The following is an 18,236-nucleotide window of genomic DNA, read 5'->3' on the forward strand; positions in this document are numbered from 1 at the left end:
TAAAAAAAAATGCTGGACATGCACCAGTTAACAGGGCACCACTGGAGATTTCCAACTATTTCATGGTTCTTCATCGCTCCTCCTCTCGCAGTGATTAGTTTTTACAATCAGCGAATGCAAATTGGAATTTGCTGACAGCCCATCAATCACATTTTGGTTGCAATCTGTTGAGCAGCCTGACACATGCCAGGAGACATATCGTGCAGTCAATTTGCTCTTAGACAGTCAAATATATCTCCGTGCCACATGTATATGAGACATATTAACAACATTCCGTTTTCAACTACGCTCAAGGGAGAGCAGGCTGCTCGTCACACATGTCATTCACTGTTTCTCCAGAGCCACAGAACAGCTCTGTTGCATCGAGATGTCTTATTTTGACCAGCGCAAAGCATATATGAATTAAACCTAGCGCACAACCAAAGTGATAATATGATTTCACCTCATTTAAATCCCATTTTAGTTGTATATTTTACTTAAAGATCTTAAATGAGATGTGAAAGAGGGTTTGTTTTAGAAATGCATGGCAATTCACTTCAGTCACATTGGTCACAGAAGGGAAACCCCCTTATTAGTTCTGCTTGACATTTATTATTTCAGCATCAGTAGTAGTTTCAGCCTTATAAAAAATCAGTACACGGGTTTTATAAGAAACTGAAAAGACACACTGCTTGAACCAAGTGTAATATATTTTTAAAAAACCACTGCTGAACAAAGTGCCTTTAATTTTGCAGACTTAAACCACATGTTTTTGGCCTAATGAGCAAAAAAGCCCATAATTACCTTCTAGCATTGTGTAATGACCATGTACTTTGAAGGTGATTAAACCTCTACACCTCCTCTAGCTCCAATTTAAGACTAGATTTTTTTTTTTTTTTAATCCAGATGGTAAGCGAGGACTGATCCGAGCAGGTCAGGTGAGTAGCATAATGTACTGGTGAAAGGGGACATAAAACAGAGAGGTGGCAGCTGCTTGAAGGTTTGTTGCCCACTGCAGCTCTAAGTGATGAAAAATGAATGCTGCACTGCCATGGTGATTTGATTGATTTCAACATGTTTCCTCCTAAATAATGCATTACTACAAAACACTGTATGATGGCATGCAGCGCAGCAGTGCACAATTTCAGGCTCGGGGACAAAACGCATTGGAGGAGATAATCCAAAGAGAAAAGTAATTAGAATAATATTGTTTGAGTTCTCACCTGTTGTTTGTTACTGAATAATTGTAATTTAAGGGGGGTGCTTTGCTTAAACTGACTTCAACTACAAAACAATATTAAAGATTTGCAAAAAATAGGCTGTCAATTGCTTCAAAGGTGTCATTTGTTTCTTAATGATTTATTGATTACTGAGTGTTTGACAGATGACTGAGATTTGAGGCTGGTCTCCCTGCGAGATGTTTCACAGCTTTGGCAGAAGATGAAGCTTAATGCAGTTCAACAAGCAGACAGGCAGGGTCGTGTTAATGAAGCATGCATTGGTTGGCAGCCAGAAGTTATGTGGAATGCAGTGCAGCAGCCAGCCTGCAGAGTTTCCCACTATGAAATGTGTAATCTGATGGGAAAGAGCCATAAAGATGAAAGCCTGAAATTCAAGGAGATTGCAGAGGGTGGGGTGAAGGGTGCAGGGCTGAGTTATTGGGAATCCCTTGTTGTTTGGGTGCAGATGCACTAACTGCATACACAATCTCCTTTTGTGTAACTCCTGTGTGCCTCCTGAAAAGCCTTGGTTCACTGAGTTCACGGTGTTTAGCAGTCTGGAGAGGTGGATGCTGGGTTTTTTTCTCTCCCACCGAACCTTCCCCCTGTACACAATACCAAACAGCGTGATTAATTAGTATGGCCAGCAGCTATAAAGGCTCCAAATAAGTTGTCATCACTGGTCCCAGGGGTGTCTCTCTTTGGTGTAATTCAGAACAGATCGCCCTGCCGTTTCGCTCGCCCATGCCTGGCAGTTATGTGCTCACAAAAATTTAATGCCGTCCAAAACTCGAGGGACTTAACGTAATTTGTGGGCACCTGTGGTAATATCTGCTATCTTTTACCGAGGAAGTAATCAGCGGCGGGGTGAAGCTCAGTCATTTGATATTCCGATCAGTCTTCAGAGAGAAATCTTACTGTTGCCATCTAATAGCAGCACAGAGCTGAGAGCTAAACAGTGTGGTCATTATTTTTAAAGGGCCATTTCAGCCCGACAGACTCTAAGTGAAATAGGAACTCCCCCTGCAGGATCTCAGGGGAACTGCTGATAATAAAGCACCTGCTACAAAGCCTCGGCAGTCAATATGAGGGCATATTCAAAAGGTACCGTTTGCTGAGGTTACTCCACATCAGAGGTGCTGAGTAACCTCAGATAATGATGTCACCTGCTTGTGTTTGCTTTCTACTGAAGCACACTTCCAGAAATGCACGTTTATTCTTCGCTGATTTCCGTTTTGCTCCCGTGACAATAAAAACAAAACGGCAAGAACAAATCATTTGATCGTTCGTGACCTCGTGACCAACTCAATTAAGTCCATTTGTGTTTTATGGCACAATTAAGCCGAAGCAGAGAAGGCTGGCACCGGCATCCATCATAATTACTGACTGCATCATTTAATGACAGTGAATAATATGTCTGAGGAGGAGGGGAAGACACGCAGCTGTGCAGGTGGAAATACATTTGAGGGTATAGAAATGTCACCGCTGAAAAGGAACAGGAGAACAACCTGGGAAGAAACTTCACTGTTCCAATAATCAGTTAATGGCAAAATAAGAGGTAGCATCAATATAACGTGAAGCAGTGATCGTAAGCTCCACATCATTATTAATGCATTAGCAATGAAAGTATTACATGTTATTATCAAGTTATTATTTGTTTTTACATTTTAACATAAATGACTGTATCAGTGATGTTATGGTGTGCAAAGTATCATTTTTGCCACTAGAGGACAGTAAATATACATGAGTCTGTCTAGGGTCAGGTACAAACGATATGTGTTTTTATTACTATATACTTAATTCTACTGCCTTATGGTTACCTATCTGTATATGTTTCCTTGTGGGAAAAATATATTTCCCTAATATTAGGAAATAAATAAGTACACATGACTAGCCATGCTTATTTTGGAGTTGCTGCTGGTTTATTATTTTGGAAGTGAAATCTATTGTTCACATTTATTTTCTCATTTATTTAACTTGATTTAAATCTTTTAAAAACGGTTTTAGAGGGCAATGCAAATATTTGGTCACTCCAGATGTTTGATTCCTGCATCCTTGCATCCAGATTTTATTCTGCGGTAGAGTCACAGAGTGATATCATCAGTCACAAAGTGTCTTGATTCAAGTCTTCAGGTAGGGAAATCCCAAAAAGGAATCCAAGTGAAGAAGACCCTTGGATGAGTGACGCTGCAACGTTTCTCCCACTGAAAACGATGAACAGAATCCACTTTTTGGGGCCATCAGTCATTTCTTTTCTCCAAAACAAATGAAAGTGCAGGGTGGGGAAGAGCTAAAGTTTCATTTTACAGAGTAAGGAGTGTATTTAAAAAAAAAAAAATTAAATTCATTTTGTATTATTTTGTCACTGTTATAATTATTAATATTTTATTTTTTAATGCACTCCCTCACACGACAAAGCCTTCAGTATGGGACTAGGTTACCTTTATTGTAGATTATACTGTTTTTAATTTTCTTTGCTCCGTTGCTCTTGCTAGCCACCTAGAGCTGCAATACCTGAGGCCACCACTAGGTAGCAGCGTTAACATCGAGAACCCTTTCTGAGTTTCTGTGAAGAGGAAGAAGGAGGAGGAGGGACGAGAAGAAAGGAGATGTGCGTTTTTAAATGGGTGTGTTGTTTCCGTGGACGTGTTTTAAGCAGCCACGAGACATTCGTGATTTCTCTCTCATGTTGTGAGCTGCCGAGACTCCGTTTAAGGTTTGTACCTCACAGCAGAACTTGTGTTATATGTTTTAAAAAGTGTGTAATGAAAGTTACTTTCGTCCAGTGAACGGCAACAGAAGTTCACAACAGTTGTTAGCTTTATCCCAGATTTTGTTTCTGAGCTAGTTTTTATTGTTACTGGGGCTGAACTGAGGATGTGTTGAGCCGTTGGAGTAACTTTTAAATAGGAAGCTAAGTGTTGGGATTTAAGCAGCCAGATTGACTGTGTGTGCTTTTCCTCCTTCTCAGTCACTTCAGACCTGTGTGAAGATGCAGAGCAGCAGCAGTGAGAGTGGGGCTGACTTTGAGCAGCTGAAGAAAAGATGGACGGCCTTGGTGAAACACTTTAAAGATGACCCCAGGGTAAGCCAAAACTTCACACCTCCACTTGTCAAAGTCTTTTATGTTTTCACTAATTTGTGTGCATCAGCTGATGGTTTGTCTTGCAGCTGCAATGAAACCTGATCTCTTACAGGTAGCACGGTTGCTGAATACGAGACTTGGGCGGTACCTCAGCAGCCACTCGTTTGTAGCTCTCACAGCTCTGATGTTCTGCGCTATGGCTGCAGTGCCTGTTGGACTCTTTGTCACTTTTGCTGTTGTGACCATGATGATATCTGCAGTGGGTTTTGTTTTCTGTGAGGGTAGGTGTGCTCACCCTTGCGCTGTAGCATTTTATGACACCGCACCACCTGGTAGTCACAAACCTGTCACCTGTGTTTGCTCTCTCAGCATTCCTGTTGTTTGTCGGAGGGTTGGCTCTGCTCTGGGTGCTCTCTGGTATCGCCCTCTTCGCCATCGTGGCCTCGGCCGTCGTCAATGTTTTGCATGTCACCACTTTCAGCCTGTTGAACCGTTATTACCCACATCTGACAAAGGTAACGTACTGACAATTAAGCATGAGTTTAGTTGCCTTGTTTGGAACAAAGTTTGTGTTGTAAATTAAAGTGGATCTATTATACTCATTTTAAGTTCAATGTTATTATTCATGAGCTCTACTAAAGTAGCTCTGACATTCATCAGACCTTCATTCACTGTCTGAAACAACCTTTTAGCTCCCTTAAAGACATCTCTCTTCTGATTGGCTGCCTGAGAGATGAGCTACTGGCTCACAGGTGTTGCTTGCAGATAACTTTTGACTTATTAAATATGAACTGTATACATTCAGTCGTCACTTTATTAGGTACATTTCTTCAGCTTCTTGATAATGGACCAAAATCTGAGGAATATTTCCACCACCTCGTTGAATCTGTGCCATGAAGAATTAAGGCAGCTCTGAAGGCAAGCAGGGGTCCAACCCTGCGCTAGTAATATGTAACAGAAAATAAGGAGCATAAGGAACATGGCAGGTCCTTTTTAGACATAAACAGGCATACATTTTCATATCATCGGGTAATGTTAAAAAGTTTGTAGCTTGCATTGGAAACGTTTGTTTTCTTAGTGGATGTAATCAGTTTTTCTCTTCGATAACAGAAAGGTGTAATCGAGGGCGAGAAGACAGAGTGTGAAACTTCAACAGAGAAGGATTCGAAGGCCAACTAGTTTTTCTTCTTCTGCCTGCCTGAAGTTTTGAGTCAGCCCTGCTGAATCCAGGAGGTTGCGATGCAGTGATACAGACTCCTGAACGTGCACTATGGTGTTTTGTTTGAAATCTGCTGTTGTAACAGATCTCATTGTTATTGTATGTCTTAAGCCTAATATTGTTATTATTTCAATAGTCTCACTGTAGTGGAGAAAGAGAGAGACCCATGGAATAGCTAATATTGAACCTACCTCATTTGCTAAGTCAAGCAGCCTTGTTTTAATCAAATGCCAAAGACGCAGGCAGCGTTCCGATCTGCAGAGTGAAGCCGATGACGAGGTGTTTTAAACGTGCACTCTTTTAATGGCCACTCCTTTGATTGTGTGAAGACTTACAGCTGTGTAGTAGTGTGCCTGTGTTATTTATCCATCCCTTATTTGTAGCGTCCAGTTTTAAAAGCTCTCAAAAAACATTCAGTGTGAGGGCTCATTGACCAGTGAGGGAGGCTTTATGTGAGGCTCATTTCAAGAACTAGAGAAAAGGGGGAACTCATGCACTTGCAGTGTTACTTTATTTCTCCCCTCCCCTCCAAAGAAAAAGGTCATGCACTACTTCATTACAGATGAACATTTTGTTAGAATGGAAATGCCGATATGTTTGTGTGTTCGACTACAGTGTACAGCTACTTGATGTTAAGTGAAATGCACCAAAATGACTGTCATGTGTTTATGTTTGCTGTTACGTGTGAAGAGGAACGCTGTCTTCTGTCCAAACAGGGGTGAAAATATTCTGATGGGTCGCTCCAAAAAATAAAGAATGGTGACAAATGTTGTGTAGAACATGCAGTTGTAGTTATTTACTGTACACAGCTGTTTATTGGTGTGATATCAATCATAATGAGGCCAAACTCCATGTACTGAGAAGATGTTTATCCATACTGCATATTGTGCATCAGACTGCATCATGACTGAACACAGATTAAACATTGTTGGGGTAAACTGAACCCAGTGCACGCTGTATGGTATGTTTCACTATTCTATCAACATTTCTGTACTTTATTTCTCTTATTATCAAAAACCATCTGGTCTTCGCTTCATCCAAGTCACATCTGGGGTTTATCTGGCTTTAGCTGGAGTAAGTGAACTCTTGTCGAATTTAGCGATAATGATGTTCATTAGTTGTTTGATCCCTGGTTTGTTTCTGGGAAAAGACATGAATGCAGCCTCGGGAGGGGTCACGAGCCTGCGTAAATGGGAGGTTTGCGTCAGGAAGGGCATCTTGTGTAAAATCTGTGCCAAATCAAGTGTGGATTCATTTTGTCCGCCCTCAGGGCAAGGGAGTAGCTCAAACTATGTTAGTGTTTCTCCAGTGTTTTCTATGAAAGCTGAAGTGATAGAGGCGTTTTGGACCATTCCTCCCTGGGCTGTATCACATTTGATGATACAGCCACTCAGGTATAACTGCTGGAAATGGTGTCTGCTACTTGCAAAGGCTATGTTATAGACAGAAGTAGAAATTAAAAGGAGGGAAGCAGCATGGTTTACACCAACTCTATGGATGCTTCAACCACCGAAAAAAATTCTCAAAATATCTTACTTTCAATACAATAAACTGAAGATTTTGAATTATTGGCGGCAAAAAAAAATATTTTTCTAGTGGCAGAAACAAGCTCCCACACCAACCTTCTTTCAGTACAAACAGCATAGAAAGGGCTCTGGTACATTGCAACCATGCTTCCAGTACCATCTCCAAAACCTGGAAAACCTGCTCCCGAGTTGTTCTTGGAAGAGTTACTGGGACAAGGATGAGAAAGTCCAGGCTGAGGCTGAACACACCACGTGTACTCGACAGTATCTTCAATTCGAATATATGAAAAGTAAGAGTGAGTGATACGGAAATCCTGACAAATCCCATTTTGTTTAAACTGTATATGCTGGAATTTTATTGCAAGTAAATGCTGCTTTACTTTCCCTCACATGCTCTATTTTGGTTGGTTGTTTTTTAAGCAATTCTATTCACTCTGTAGCAAGTATATGAATTACTTTGTGTAGTAGCCCTAATTTTGACTGGGTTGGTGTTTGGAACATGGCTAAACAATCATCAACTACCTTCATTTTTATACACAGGACATATGTGACTCCACAAAGACTTAAAGCTGGCCCAAATTGTACCCTTTGCATCTTAGATTCCTGGAGTGTCCCTGTTTCTTTTTTAAATGACTTAATAAATTAAAAAATTAATAAATTAAAACTACATGAGGCTCAGAAACACTTGATGGTTGACAGTCACAAGCCAGAAACTTCTGTTGCTCATCTTGAACTGTCCACAGCCAAAGGTGTGGAGGATCTTAAGTCTTTATTTTTATCTCATTTATCGCACGTTCTCCTTAAATTGCTTAAATTGCTGGCTGTCTGAGTGGTGTCCCAGAAACGATGTGGGCTTCATAGCTAATTGGCAAACCTTCTGGAGGAAACCTGGACTTGTTAGGAGAGACGGCATCCATCCCACTTTGGATGGAGCAGCTCTCATTTCTAGAAATATGGACAAATTTATTAAACCCCCCAAAATATGACTATCCAGAGTTGGGACCAGGAAGCAGAGTTGCAGTCTTACACGCCTCTCTGCAGCTTCTCTCCTCCTGCTACCCCCCCAAAAACCCATCTCCATAGAGACTGTGTCAGCTCCCAAACAGACAAAAAACAAACTAAAAACCAGCAACAAACAACTTAAACATAAACAATTACAAAGAAAGAACAATACAGTATCCACATCTGAACCAAAGAGTAAAACAGTGAAATGTGGATTATTAAATATTAGTCTCTGTCCTCCAAGTCTCTGTTAGTACATGACTTAATAATTGATCAACAAATTGATTTACTCTGCCTTACAGAAACCTGGTTGCAGCAGGATGATTATGTTAGTTTAAATGAATCAACACCCCCGAGTCATTCTAACTACCAGAAATCTCGAAGCACAGGCCGAGGGGGCGGTGTGGCAGCAATTTTTCACACCAGCCTATTAATTAATGAAAGACCAAGACAGACTTTTAATTCATTTGAAAGCCTGATGCTTAACATTGTCCACCCCAGCTGTGAAACTCAGAAACCAGTCTTACTTGTTATCATCTATCGTCCACCTGGGCCTTACACAGAGTTTCTGTCTGATTTCTCAGACTTTATATCTAATTTAGTTCTGAGCTCAGATAAAATAATTATTGTGGGTGATTTTAACATCCATGTAGATGCTAAAAATGACAGCCTCAACATGGCATTTAATCTGTTATTAGACTCAATTGGTTTCACTCAAAATGTAAAAGAACCCACCCACCACTGTAATCACACTCTAGATCTTGTTTTAACATATGGCATAGAAACTGAACATTTAACAGTGTTTCCTGAAAACCCTCTGCTGTCTGATCATTTCCTGATAACATTGACATTTACAATAATTGATTACACAGCAGTGGAGAGTAGACTTTATCACAGTAGATGTCTTTCTGAAAGCGCTGTAACTAAGTTTAAGAATATAATCCACCCACTGTTATCATCTTCAATGCCCTGTACCAACATAGAGCAGAGCAGCTATCTGAACGCTACCCCAACAGAGGTCGATTATCTTGTTAATAATTTCACCTCCTCACTACGTACGACTCTGGATACTGTAGCTCCTGTGAAAACTAAGGTCTCTAATCAGAAGTACCTGACTCTGTGGTATAATTCTCAAACACGTACCCTAAAGCAGATGACTCGTAAGCTGGAGAGGAAATGGCGTGTCACAAATTTAGAGGATCATCATTTAGCCTGGAGAAATAGTTTGCTGCTTTATAAGAAAGCCCCCCGCAAAGCCAGAACATCTTACTATTCATCACTGATTGAAGAAAATAAGAACAACCCCAGGTTTCTCTTCAGCACTGTAGCCAGGCTGACAAAAAGTCAGACCTCTTTTGACCCAACCATCCCTTTAACGTTAACTAGTAATGACTTCATGAACTTCTTCACAAATAAAATTTTTATCATTAGAGAAAAAATTACCAATAATCATCCCACAGATGTAACATTATCTACAGCTACTCTTAGTACCATTGATGTTAAGTTAGACTCTTTTTCTCTAATTGATCTTTCTGAGTTAACTTCAATAATTACTTCCTCCAAACCATCAACGTGTCTTTTAGACCCCATTCCTACAAAACTGCTCAAAGAAGTCCTGCCATTAATTAATTCTTCGATCTTAAATATGATCAACCTATCTCTAATAATTGGCTATGTACCACAGGCCTTCAAGCTGGCTGTAGTTAAACCTTTACTCAAAAAGCCATCTCTAGACCCAGCAGTCTTAGCTAATTACAGGCCAATCTCCAACCTTCCTTTCATATCAAAAATCCTTGAAAGAGTAGTTGTCAAACAGCTAACAGATCATCTGCAGAGGAATGGTTTATTTTACGAGTTTCAGTCAGGTTTCAGAGCTCAGCACAGCACAGAAACAGCTTTAGTGAAGGTTACAAATGATCTTCTTATGGCCTCTGACAGTGGACTCATCTCTGTGCTTGTCCTGCTAGACCTCAGTGCAGCATTCGATACTGTCGACCATAATATCCTATTAGAGCGATTAGAACATGCTGTAGGTATTACAGGTACTGCACTGCAGTGGTTTGTATCATATCTATATAATAGACTCCAGTTTGTGCATGTAAATGGAGAGTCCTCTTCACACACTGAGGTTAATTATGGAGTTCCACAGGGTTCAGTGCTAGGACCAATTCTGTTTACATTATACATGCTTCCCTTAGGCAGCATCATTAGAAGACATAGCATACATTTTCACTGCTATGAAGATGACACCCAGCTCTATCTGTCCATGAAGCCAGATAACACACACCAATTAGTTAAACTGCAGGAATGTCTTAAAGACATAAAGACCTGGATGGCCGCTAACTTTCTGCTTCTTAATTCAGATCAAACTGAGGTTATTGTACTCGGCCCTGAAAAGCCTAGAAATATGGTATCTAACCAGATTCTTACTCTGGATGGCATTACCTTGGCCTCCAGTAACGCTGTGAGGAACCTTGGAGTCATTTTTGACCAGGACATGTCTTTCAATGCACATATTAAACAAATATGTAAGACTGCTTTCTTCCATTTGTGCAACATCTCTAAAATTAGAAATATCCTGTCTCAGAGTGACGCTGAAAAACTAGTTCATGCATTTATTACTTCCAGGCTGGACTACTGTAATTCATTATTATCAGGATGTCCAAAAAACTCACTGAAAAGCCTTCAGCTAATCCAAAATGCTGCAGCAAGAGTACTGACAGGGACTAGAAAGAGAGAGCATATTTCTCCTGTTTTGGCTTCCCTTCATTGGCTTCCTGTTAAATCCAGAATTGAATTCAAAATCCTGCTCCTCACATACAAGGTCTTAAATAATCAGGCCCCATCTTATCTTAATGACCTTGTAGTACCATATCACCCTATTAGAGCACTTCGCTCTCGCTCTGCAGGCCTACTTGTTGTTCCTAGAGTTTTTAAAAGTAGAATGGGAGGGAGAGCCTTCAGTTTTCAGGCCCCTCTTCTGTGGAACCAGCTTCCAGTTTGGATTCGGGAGACAGACACTATCTCTACTTTCAAGATTAGGCTTAAAACTTTCCTTTTTGCTAAAGCATATAATTAGGGCTGGACCAGGTGACCCTGAATCCTCCCTTAGTTATGCTGCAATAGACATAGGCTGCCGGGGGATTCCCATGATGCATTGAGTTTTTCCTTTCCAGTCACCTTTCTCACTCACTATGTGTTAATAGACCTCTCTGCATTGAATCATATTTGTTATTAACCTCTGTGTCTCTTCCACAGCATGTCTTTTATCCTGTCTTCCTTCTCTCACCCCAACCGGTCGCAGCAGATGGCCGCCCCTCCCTGAGCCTGGTTCTGCCGGAGGTTTCTTCCTGTTAAAAGGGAGTTTTTCCTTCCCACTGTCGCCAAAGTGCTTGCTCATAGGGGGTCATATGATTGTTGGGTTTTTCTCTGTATCTATGAAGTGCCTTGAGGCGACTTATGTTGTGATTTGGCGCTATATAAATAAAATTGAATTGAATCTCTGGCAGTTCATCTACCTTTCTTCCTTCATTTCTTTCCTCTTGCCTCCTTCGGGACCTATTTTTTTTTTCTTTCTCTGGTCATCATTCGTACCTTTGCAGATTATATATTTAACAAAAGACATTACAATTCTGATTGGAAAAAGGAAAAATAAAAATCACTCACACACACTAGATATGATTCTCATAAAATCTTTAATGGAGGTGATAACATGCAAAAAAAAAAAAAAAAAAAAGAAGAATAAAATGAATTATTTAGGAACGCTACTATAAAAAGAAACGAGAGGCCTTTTTAGCAATGCACCCGTTGGTGACCATCGCACCTTCTTAATAACTGAGCCATACAGGTAACAACTGAGATGTGACAATATGCTGGAGGATAAACAGGGAAGCATCCCCAGTGTGGGAAAAGTGGCTGTTAGTTTTGTCCCCATTCCCAACATTTCAGGATCCATGTAACTGGCGCGTCGCCACCGGAAGGCATTCATGAGTTTGTTGCCGGGGTGCAGTGAGAGTTTGTGCTCTGTCGGCATCTAGAAATGTGATGCAGCATTTATTCAAGACTGTGTGAAGCTACATAACAAAGAACAGTGAGCAGAAGAAAAACCGTTACCAAGCATCCTTATTCGAGACAGCCACCATTGGGAAAATACTGATACCTGCCATGAAATGATTGCTGGCATTAAAGTCATTCATTTCATGGGTTACTTCTTGAATTTAAGATCAAACCATTAATTCTGTTAAAATGTTCATTTAGAAAGCCATGTTTTACAAAATAATGAGCATGCTGGTGCGAAATTATGTTGACCTCTTTAAACATTACAGAAAAAAAAACTTGATACATGTATTAGAGGATATGCATACCTTAAAAAAATGCAAAAGTAAAAAGAATTAAAAAAAAAAAATACTGTGAGAAACTGTGAGAACTTTATCAGGCACTCTGATACATCACTCTTTATCTCACGCTTTAATAAGACTGTACATTTTGTGCATTTCATTACCAAGTCAAACAAGGTACTTATCAAAGTCGACCACCATGGATGATGTTTTTCTTTTAAAAATAAAAATAAAAAATAAAAAAATTTTAAAAAAAAGGAAAAAAAAGAAAATTAAAAACAAAACTTTAAAAAAAAAAGGAAAAAAAAAAAGCGCATACACCTCACATGTAGCGGAAAAACGCACAAAAACAAAAAACCAAATCCTTTTCTCCTATTTGAACAGCAATGAAAAAAAGCTTAAGGCAAGATGCTGAACACAAAAATCCAATAGTTGATCTGGACTGATCTTTGTTCAGCTCTGGTGTTTGTTGGCATTTACCAGTTCCATCAGTAATCATCAAGAAGACTAGTGTTTTTTCCCCCCGATAGTTGGCTCTCTGTCTCAGGCGTCTTTTACTACAGGTCATGAGAATCCATGACTTCCTCTCCACACCTCCTGAGTCTGCTCGGAGTCGCCGTCTCCTTCCATGCTTTTTTACGCTGGCAGGCTCAGCTTCTTGCCTTTCAACACTGAGGGATATAAAGTTAGACAGTCATCAGGTGAGAGCCATCTTTATTCCTGCAGCCACACGTTATTTATTCCACTATGCACTGACACTACACATGTAAGATCACTTAAAAGTGGACCATTCCTCAGTCTGTGTTCCCTCTTTGTGGCTCAAAGGCTTTGGGAAAGCTGTCTTTTAAAGATGAACCGATCACTAATGCTACAAATTAAACATTAATTTTAAAAGGAATCATTTTCATTTCCAGCAACTCTCTCTTTTGCATTCAAACAGTGTGACGTTACCTGATACAAGCTTTCATGTTAAAAAGGTTAATTGATCATTAGAAAAATCCTTTAAACAGCAAACAGAAAGATGTGTGAGCCCCCATTGTGCGGGAGCAAAAGGACAAGTACATCCAAGTGTGTAGTTTTGCGCAGCCGTCACATTTGATGAATACAAGCGTGAGTTTTCAGGAAAAGCCAGAGATTTTCTGGGTGACGTCAAGCTTGTTCACAGCAGTTAAGAACGCCCTCTGGCTCTTTTGAGTTAAACTGTTCCAGGAACTATGTCCCCCGAGCAGAGAATAAAAGTTCCTCTGACGTGTTGATGAATGAAAAACACATATTTCTCATGTTCAATCCACTTGCTAATCATTTTTTATATGGATGCCTTAAATGAGAGCCCTGGTTTATTTCTGGGAAAGGACACAAACCCAGGGGGTCACAAGCTATGGGACGAGCCTGATTAAATGAGATTGGGATTGCGTCAGGAAAGGCATCCAATGTGCCAAATCAAACATGCGGATCCATCAGCTGTGATGACCTTTTAAAAAGGTCAAAAATAAGGGAGCAACTGAAAGTTCCAGATGAGGATGATAAAAAAATCATCCAAAGTTGCCCCAATCAACAAGCTACAACTAACAACCAACAAAATGAGATCCATTTAAAAAAGGAACTTAAAAAATATCAACTAAGTTGAGTTAAAATGTAACAAACTTACAAAAAACATCAAATTTGAGTTTTAAAGATCTCTGTAGTGACAAACGAGTGTCTCCACAGATGCAGCAGTTTTCTCTAATAACGCTGTTTAAACAGTGAATTGGTGTTAATGGCTCTGAAAGCCCTTTGACAGACTGGCGAGCTGCTCGGGCTGCATCCTGCCTTTTGATTTGTGCCAGCTGGGATTTGCTCCAGCCACCCCCATGAACCTGAATTAGATAAGCCGAAGGAAATGCATGGGTGGGTTTTCAAAGCACTATAATTTGGCTTTGTAAAATAGAAAGAATATTAAATAATAATAAAATACAAGTTCAGTTGACGCTAACAACCATCAAACCAGCTGGGAATTTCCAAATCATTGCACAACATCTCCTTTATGCCTTTCCCGGGACACTCGATTTACAGTAAGATAAGGAGGGAATTTTGTCTTAAACAGCCATAACTTTGGAGAATTTTCTTTCAGGAAACTTGCGCTGCTGAAACGTCAGATTAGCGTAGCCTGAACTCTAGGATGAGGGTTTTCCAGGGAACAAGACACTGGATGTTTACACTCATCCCTTTCATCAAATTTAAGGAATGATTTCAGGGCCAGCGAGGGCACGAAGAGCAACTACATCAACTAAAGTGTCCCCACATATTTCACGTCTATATAAATAATAACAAATTAGCCAATATCTGAATAATATCGATGCTTAAACCCACCTTTGGTGACATAAAGATAGAAGAAGTCACAGTAGAGGACAGTCTGGACCACACCAGCCACTATGGCAATCATGTCAAAGAAGCCCTCAAAGTAGAAACGCCAGATCCAGTTGAAGAGGTAAAGGGCCCGATACAGCCCCAGGCAGAACAGGTAGTGGGTGGTGATCGTCTCAGCCTCCCCGGTCTTGCTGATCATGAAGAGCTGAGGCAGAATTGCCACAGACTCCAGGTAGATGGAGAACGTCCACAGGATCTGCAGAAGACATTTACATATTCAGGAACACAATTTTACATTTACTCCCAAAATGTCTGGTTTGGAATAGATCATGTGCCTCACAATTTGACTGCGATACAGCAGTTTGAACTCACCTCCAGGGGAGAGAAGTCATGGTTAATGAGAACAGAAAGACCCCCGACAGGAACCACCAGGAACTCCACTCTGAAACTGTCGTGGTTTCCATCGTAGGTGGCCCTGAACTTCGCGTAGATTAGGTATACGGTGGCATATGCGCAACCGATGTAGATCAGCTGGTAAACAGCAAAGAACAGCCTGTCACTGGAGTGTTCTGGGAGAAATGGTGAAACCTATGTGAGGGTCAGGGCTGTGTGGTTGGCGGTGTCTTACCTTCATGCATGTGTTATACAGGGAGATGAAAGAGGTGAACAGATCCAAGTAACGTGTGGTGAACACAAGAGCAAACAGAATTTGGCTCTTTCCAGAGATGCCTTTAAGAAAAATATCAAGCAGAAACACAGTTTAGGCTGACATATACATCAGCAGTTCACACAAAGCTTCACAAACAGCCTGGGCAAAACAAATCATGTTTTTTCTTTATTGAACAGTGACATCTGCTGGAAAAAAGATGAAACTCCGAAGTCTCAAGAGTTCAAAAAACAAGACCGTTTCTTTTCGTTTGGATTCATTTTAAAGGGTTAATGGAATAATGAGTGATGTCAGCCTGTCCTGATTTGCCCATAGGACAGTTTTTCCCACGTATTCCAAATACATGGAGATTAGATTTATTTATTTTTTTAAGTGGCTGTGAATTGTTCATATCTGTGAGCATGAGTAAAACTGTTATCAGACTTCATGTCCTGTCCAAAGTGTACCCTGTATCTTCCCATGATACATGGTACACATGATGCAAGAACATGATGCACCACCTCAAAACCACAATCAGGTCCTAATTCTCCAGGAATCTCAACTAGTGTTTGCTCGACATTCTTCCTGATAAACATCGGGGGTTTTCAGCAAGTGCCATCTTCACTCTCTGTGGCATGTTTGAGTTTGGCGTGTTTGGTGTGTCTTTTTGGAATCGATAACAATCTTTCCTGAACAACGTCAAATGTTTTGATCCATGTTCTTTATATTCTTAACTGATATCACACTTTTTAAGGGTATTTTGGGTCGGTCATCGTGTGCCCTGATTTACTGGTGGCAGTGGTAAGAGACAGGCAACGTGGGGAAATAAATAAAAATAAATAAATAATAGGAGACACTCTTTATAAACAGACGTGGTTTTTCAACCAGTTTCTACCAAGCAGACAATATTCAAAATTATTGGTCATTAAAATCAATGACCTCAGATCAGAGGATGTTATATGTTAAGAGTGTATATTCAGAAAAAAAGCTAATTTTTTGTATGTTCATTGTATGTTGATGTCAGGCTGAGTGCATATTCATTGTCTTTCAATTTTAATGACAGACCAGTTCAATTAACAGCCTCTCAGATTCACTTTGAGTAATCTCTTCCTCAACACAAGTTAGATTTTCCCTTGGTTTCGTTTTATTGGGGATCTCCATAAGGAGTCGTGTAAGTGACTGTTAAGACCTATACGTTTTAATAAATCAATCAATATTTTAAACTTCCAGTACCTCCAGATTTAACACAAAGCTACATATTCTTCAGGTTTTAGCTTTTCACCCAAAACGCATGCGTCAACTTTTTTAATCAATCACAAATCTTTATCGAAAGTGGGACACAAAACCGCCCCCTTCTATGACTTATCTAGGACTTTAGATAATCATAGACTGCATCACTGCTGCCTATGTTGTTAGTTATTATTATTAATGCCTAAATTTTTATGTGAGTCTATAAGCATAAAATGCATTTTTAAATAAGTAAAACTTTGTACAAACTCTTTTTAGCAGGTATCTACTTCCGTAGCGCTTTCTAGAACGCCACGTCAGAAGCCAGACCCAAAAAATCGAGCCCCTCACACTTAAACAGTCAAACTATCCGAGCAGGAGTAAATGGATGTGAGGTGGAGGGGGTGGTGCTGAAACGTAGAAGCAGAAACCGCAAAAAGTTATTCTAAATATATTTGTTAAAGGTTCCATTAATGTGCTTAATTGTCCAGTAAGCAGTAGGAACCCAACTGACCGCACTCAATCCACAGATCGGAGAACGATTAACGTACAAAAGGAATTCCTTCAAAGTCAACCGTTACTTTGATGTGTCTGCGTTATATTTTCCACCAACTTTAATATTTCACTGTCTAACTGCAGCAAACTTAGTAGTAGCTTGTGATGGAGATGCAGGCAGCACTTTTTAGCTGCCATCATCAGTTAGCCCATTCAGCAGCTATTAGCCGCTGCTTCAAATGAATGAAGAGGAAACGTTAGCATTGCTAGGTAGGTAGCTTAGAGGTTGCTGCCTTAAAAGATCAGATTTTTTTTATCGATTAACACAAGTGAAACGGAACTAGTGACATTAGAAAACCTCACTGTAGCATTTATATTAAAGCTATATCCAGTGCTCACCTGCACACGACCTGCTTTTCCATATTTTGAGTAGCAGGATGATGATAGCAGCCAGATGAGAAAGATCTCCTGTGAGCCTGAAGATGTTCATAGCTGCAAAAAGAAAAATAACAGAGACACAGCTGAGAAGCTAACGTGGACTTTGAAACGGGTCACGCTTGATCCTGCCTGGTGTGAAAGATTCTTCTGCTCAACTTGGAGGCACAACACACCGGGATTCACGGGCTTGAAAATATGGCGAGAGTGCAGGTCGACGTGGAAGGGGGCGGGACAAAACACATAGACAGATTTGCATTGGACCAGAGAATGAGTGACAGCAGGAGAGGACCCGCCCACAACAAGCACGACGCTGAGAACATGAGCCCTGGTTGAATGAGGAGGGTCATCACAGACTTGTAAACCCCATAAACCTAATAACTGGCTGTGCCATCCTTGGCAGCAAGAACTGGCTGTTGATATGATTTTCTTTTTATGAAATGCTCTCATCAAAATGTTTTTTCTGGCATATGTAAGACCAGGCTTTGTGATCTTTTTAGTCATCAGTGGTTTTCTCCTCCCATGGAGGCCATTTTTGCCTGGTCTCTTTCCTATTGTTGAAGCATGAACTCTGACCTTAACTGAGCCAAATGAAGCCTTCGGTTCCTTAGATGTCATTCCGGATTCTTTTGTAACCTTGTGAATTAGTCCTCAATGCTCTTTTGGAGTAAGTTTGGCTCACAGGGCACTCCTGGTAAGCTCACCAGTGTTCCAAGTTT

General features: G+C 40.4%; 2 protein-coding genes across 2 annotated transcripts; one reads left to right on the forward strand and one right to left on the reverse strand.

Annotated features, from left to right (window-relative positions):
* Positions 1-3,757: 3,757 nt before the first annotated feature.
* Positions 3,758-6,446, forward strand: LOC309704267 (lipid droplet assembly factor 1-like). The gene is made up of 5 exons (XM_082529325.1): positions 3,758-3,915; positions 4,171-4,284; positions 4,397-4,565; positions 4,654-4,799; positions 5,395-6,446. Exons 2-5 carry the CDS (start codon positions 4,192-4,194, stop codon positions 5,461-5,463), a joined length of 477 nt encoding a protein of 158 aa, XP_082385451.1. The 5' UTR covers positions 3,758-3,915; positions 4,171-4,191; the 3' UTR covers positions 5,464-6,446.
* Positions 6,447-11,707: 5,261 nt separating this feature from the next.
* On the reverse strand, positions 11,708-17,789 carry LOC309704343 (ER lumen protein-retaining receptor 2). The gene is made up of 5 exons (XM_082529433.1): positions 17,482-17,789; positions 15,343-15,443; positions 15,087-15,245; positions 14,718-14,970; positions 11,708-13,039 (listed from the first exon to the last, which is right to left on the reverse strand). Exons 1-5 carry the CDS (start codon positions 17,570-17,572, stop codon positions 13,005-13,007), a joined length of 639 nt encoding a protein of 212 aa, XP_082385559.1. The 5' UTR covers positions 17,573-17,789; the 3' UTR covers positions 11,708-13,004.
* Positions 17,790-18,236: the final 447 nt, after the last annotated feature.

The sequence above is a fragment of the Aulonocara stuartgranti genome (genome assembly GCF_965226115.1).
Source record: "Aulonocara stuartgranti genome assembly, chromosome: 4".
NCBI classification, from domain to species: Eukaryota; Metazoa; Chordata; class Actinopteri; order Cichliformes; family Cichlidae; genus Aulonocara; species Aulonocara stuartgranti.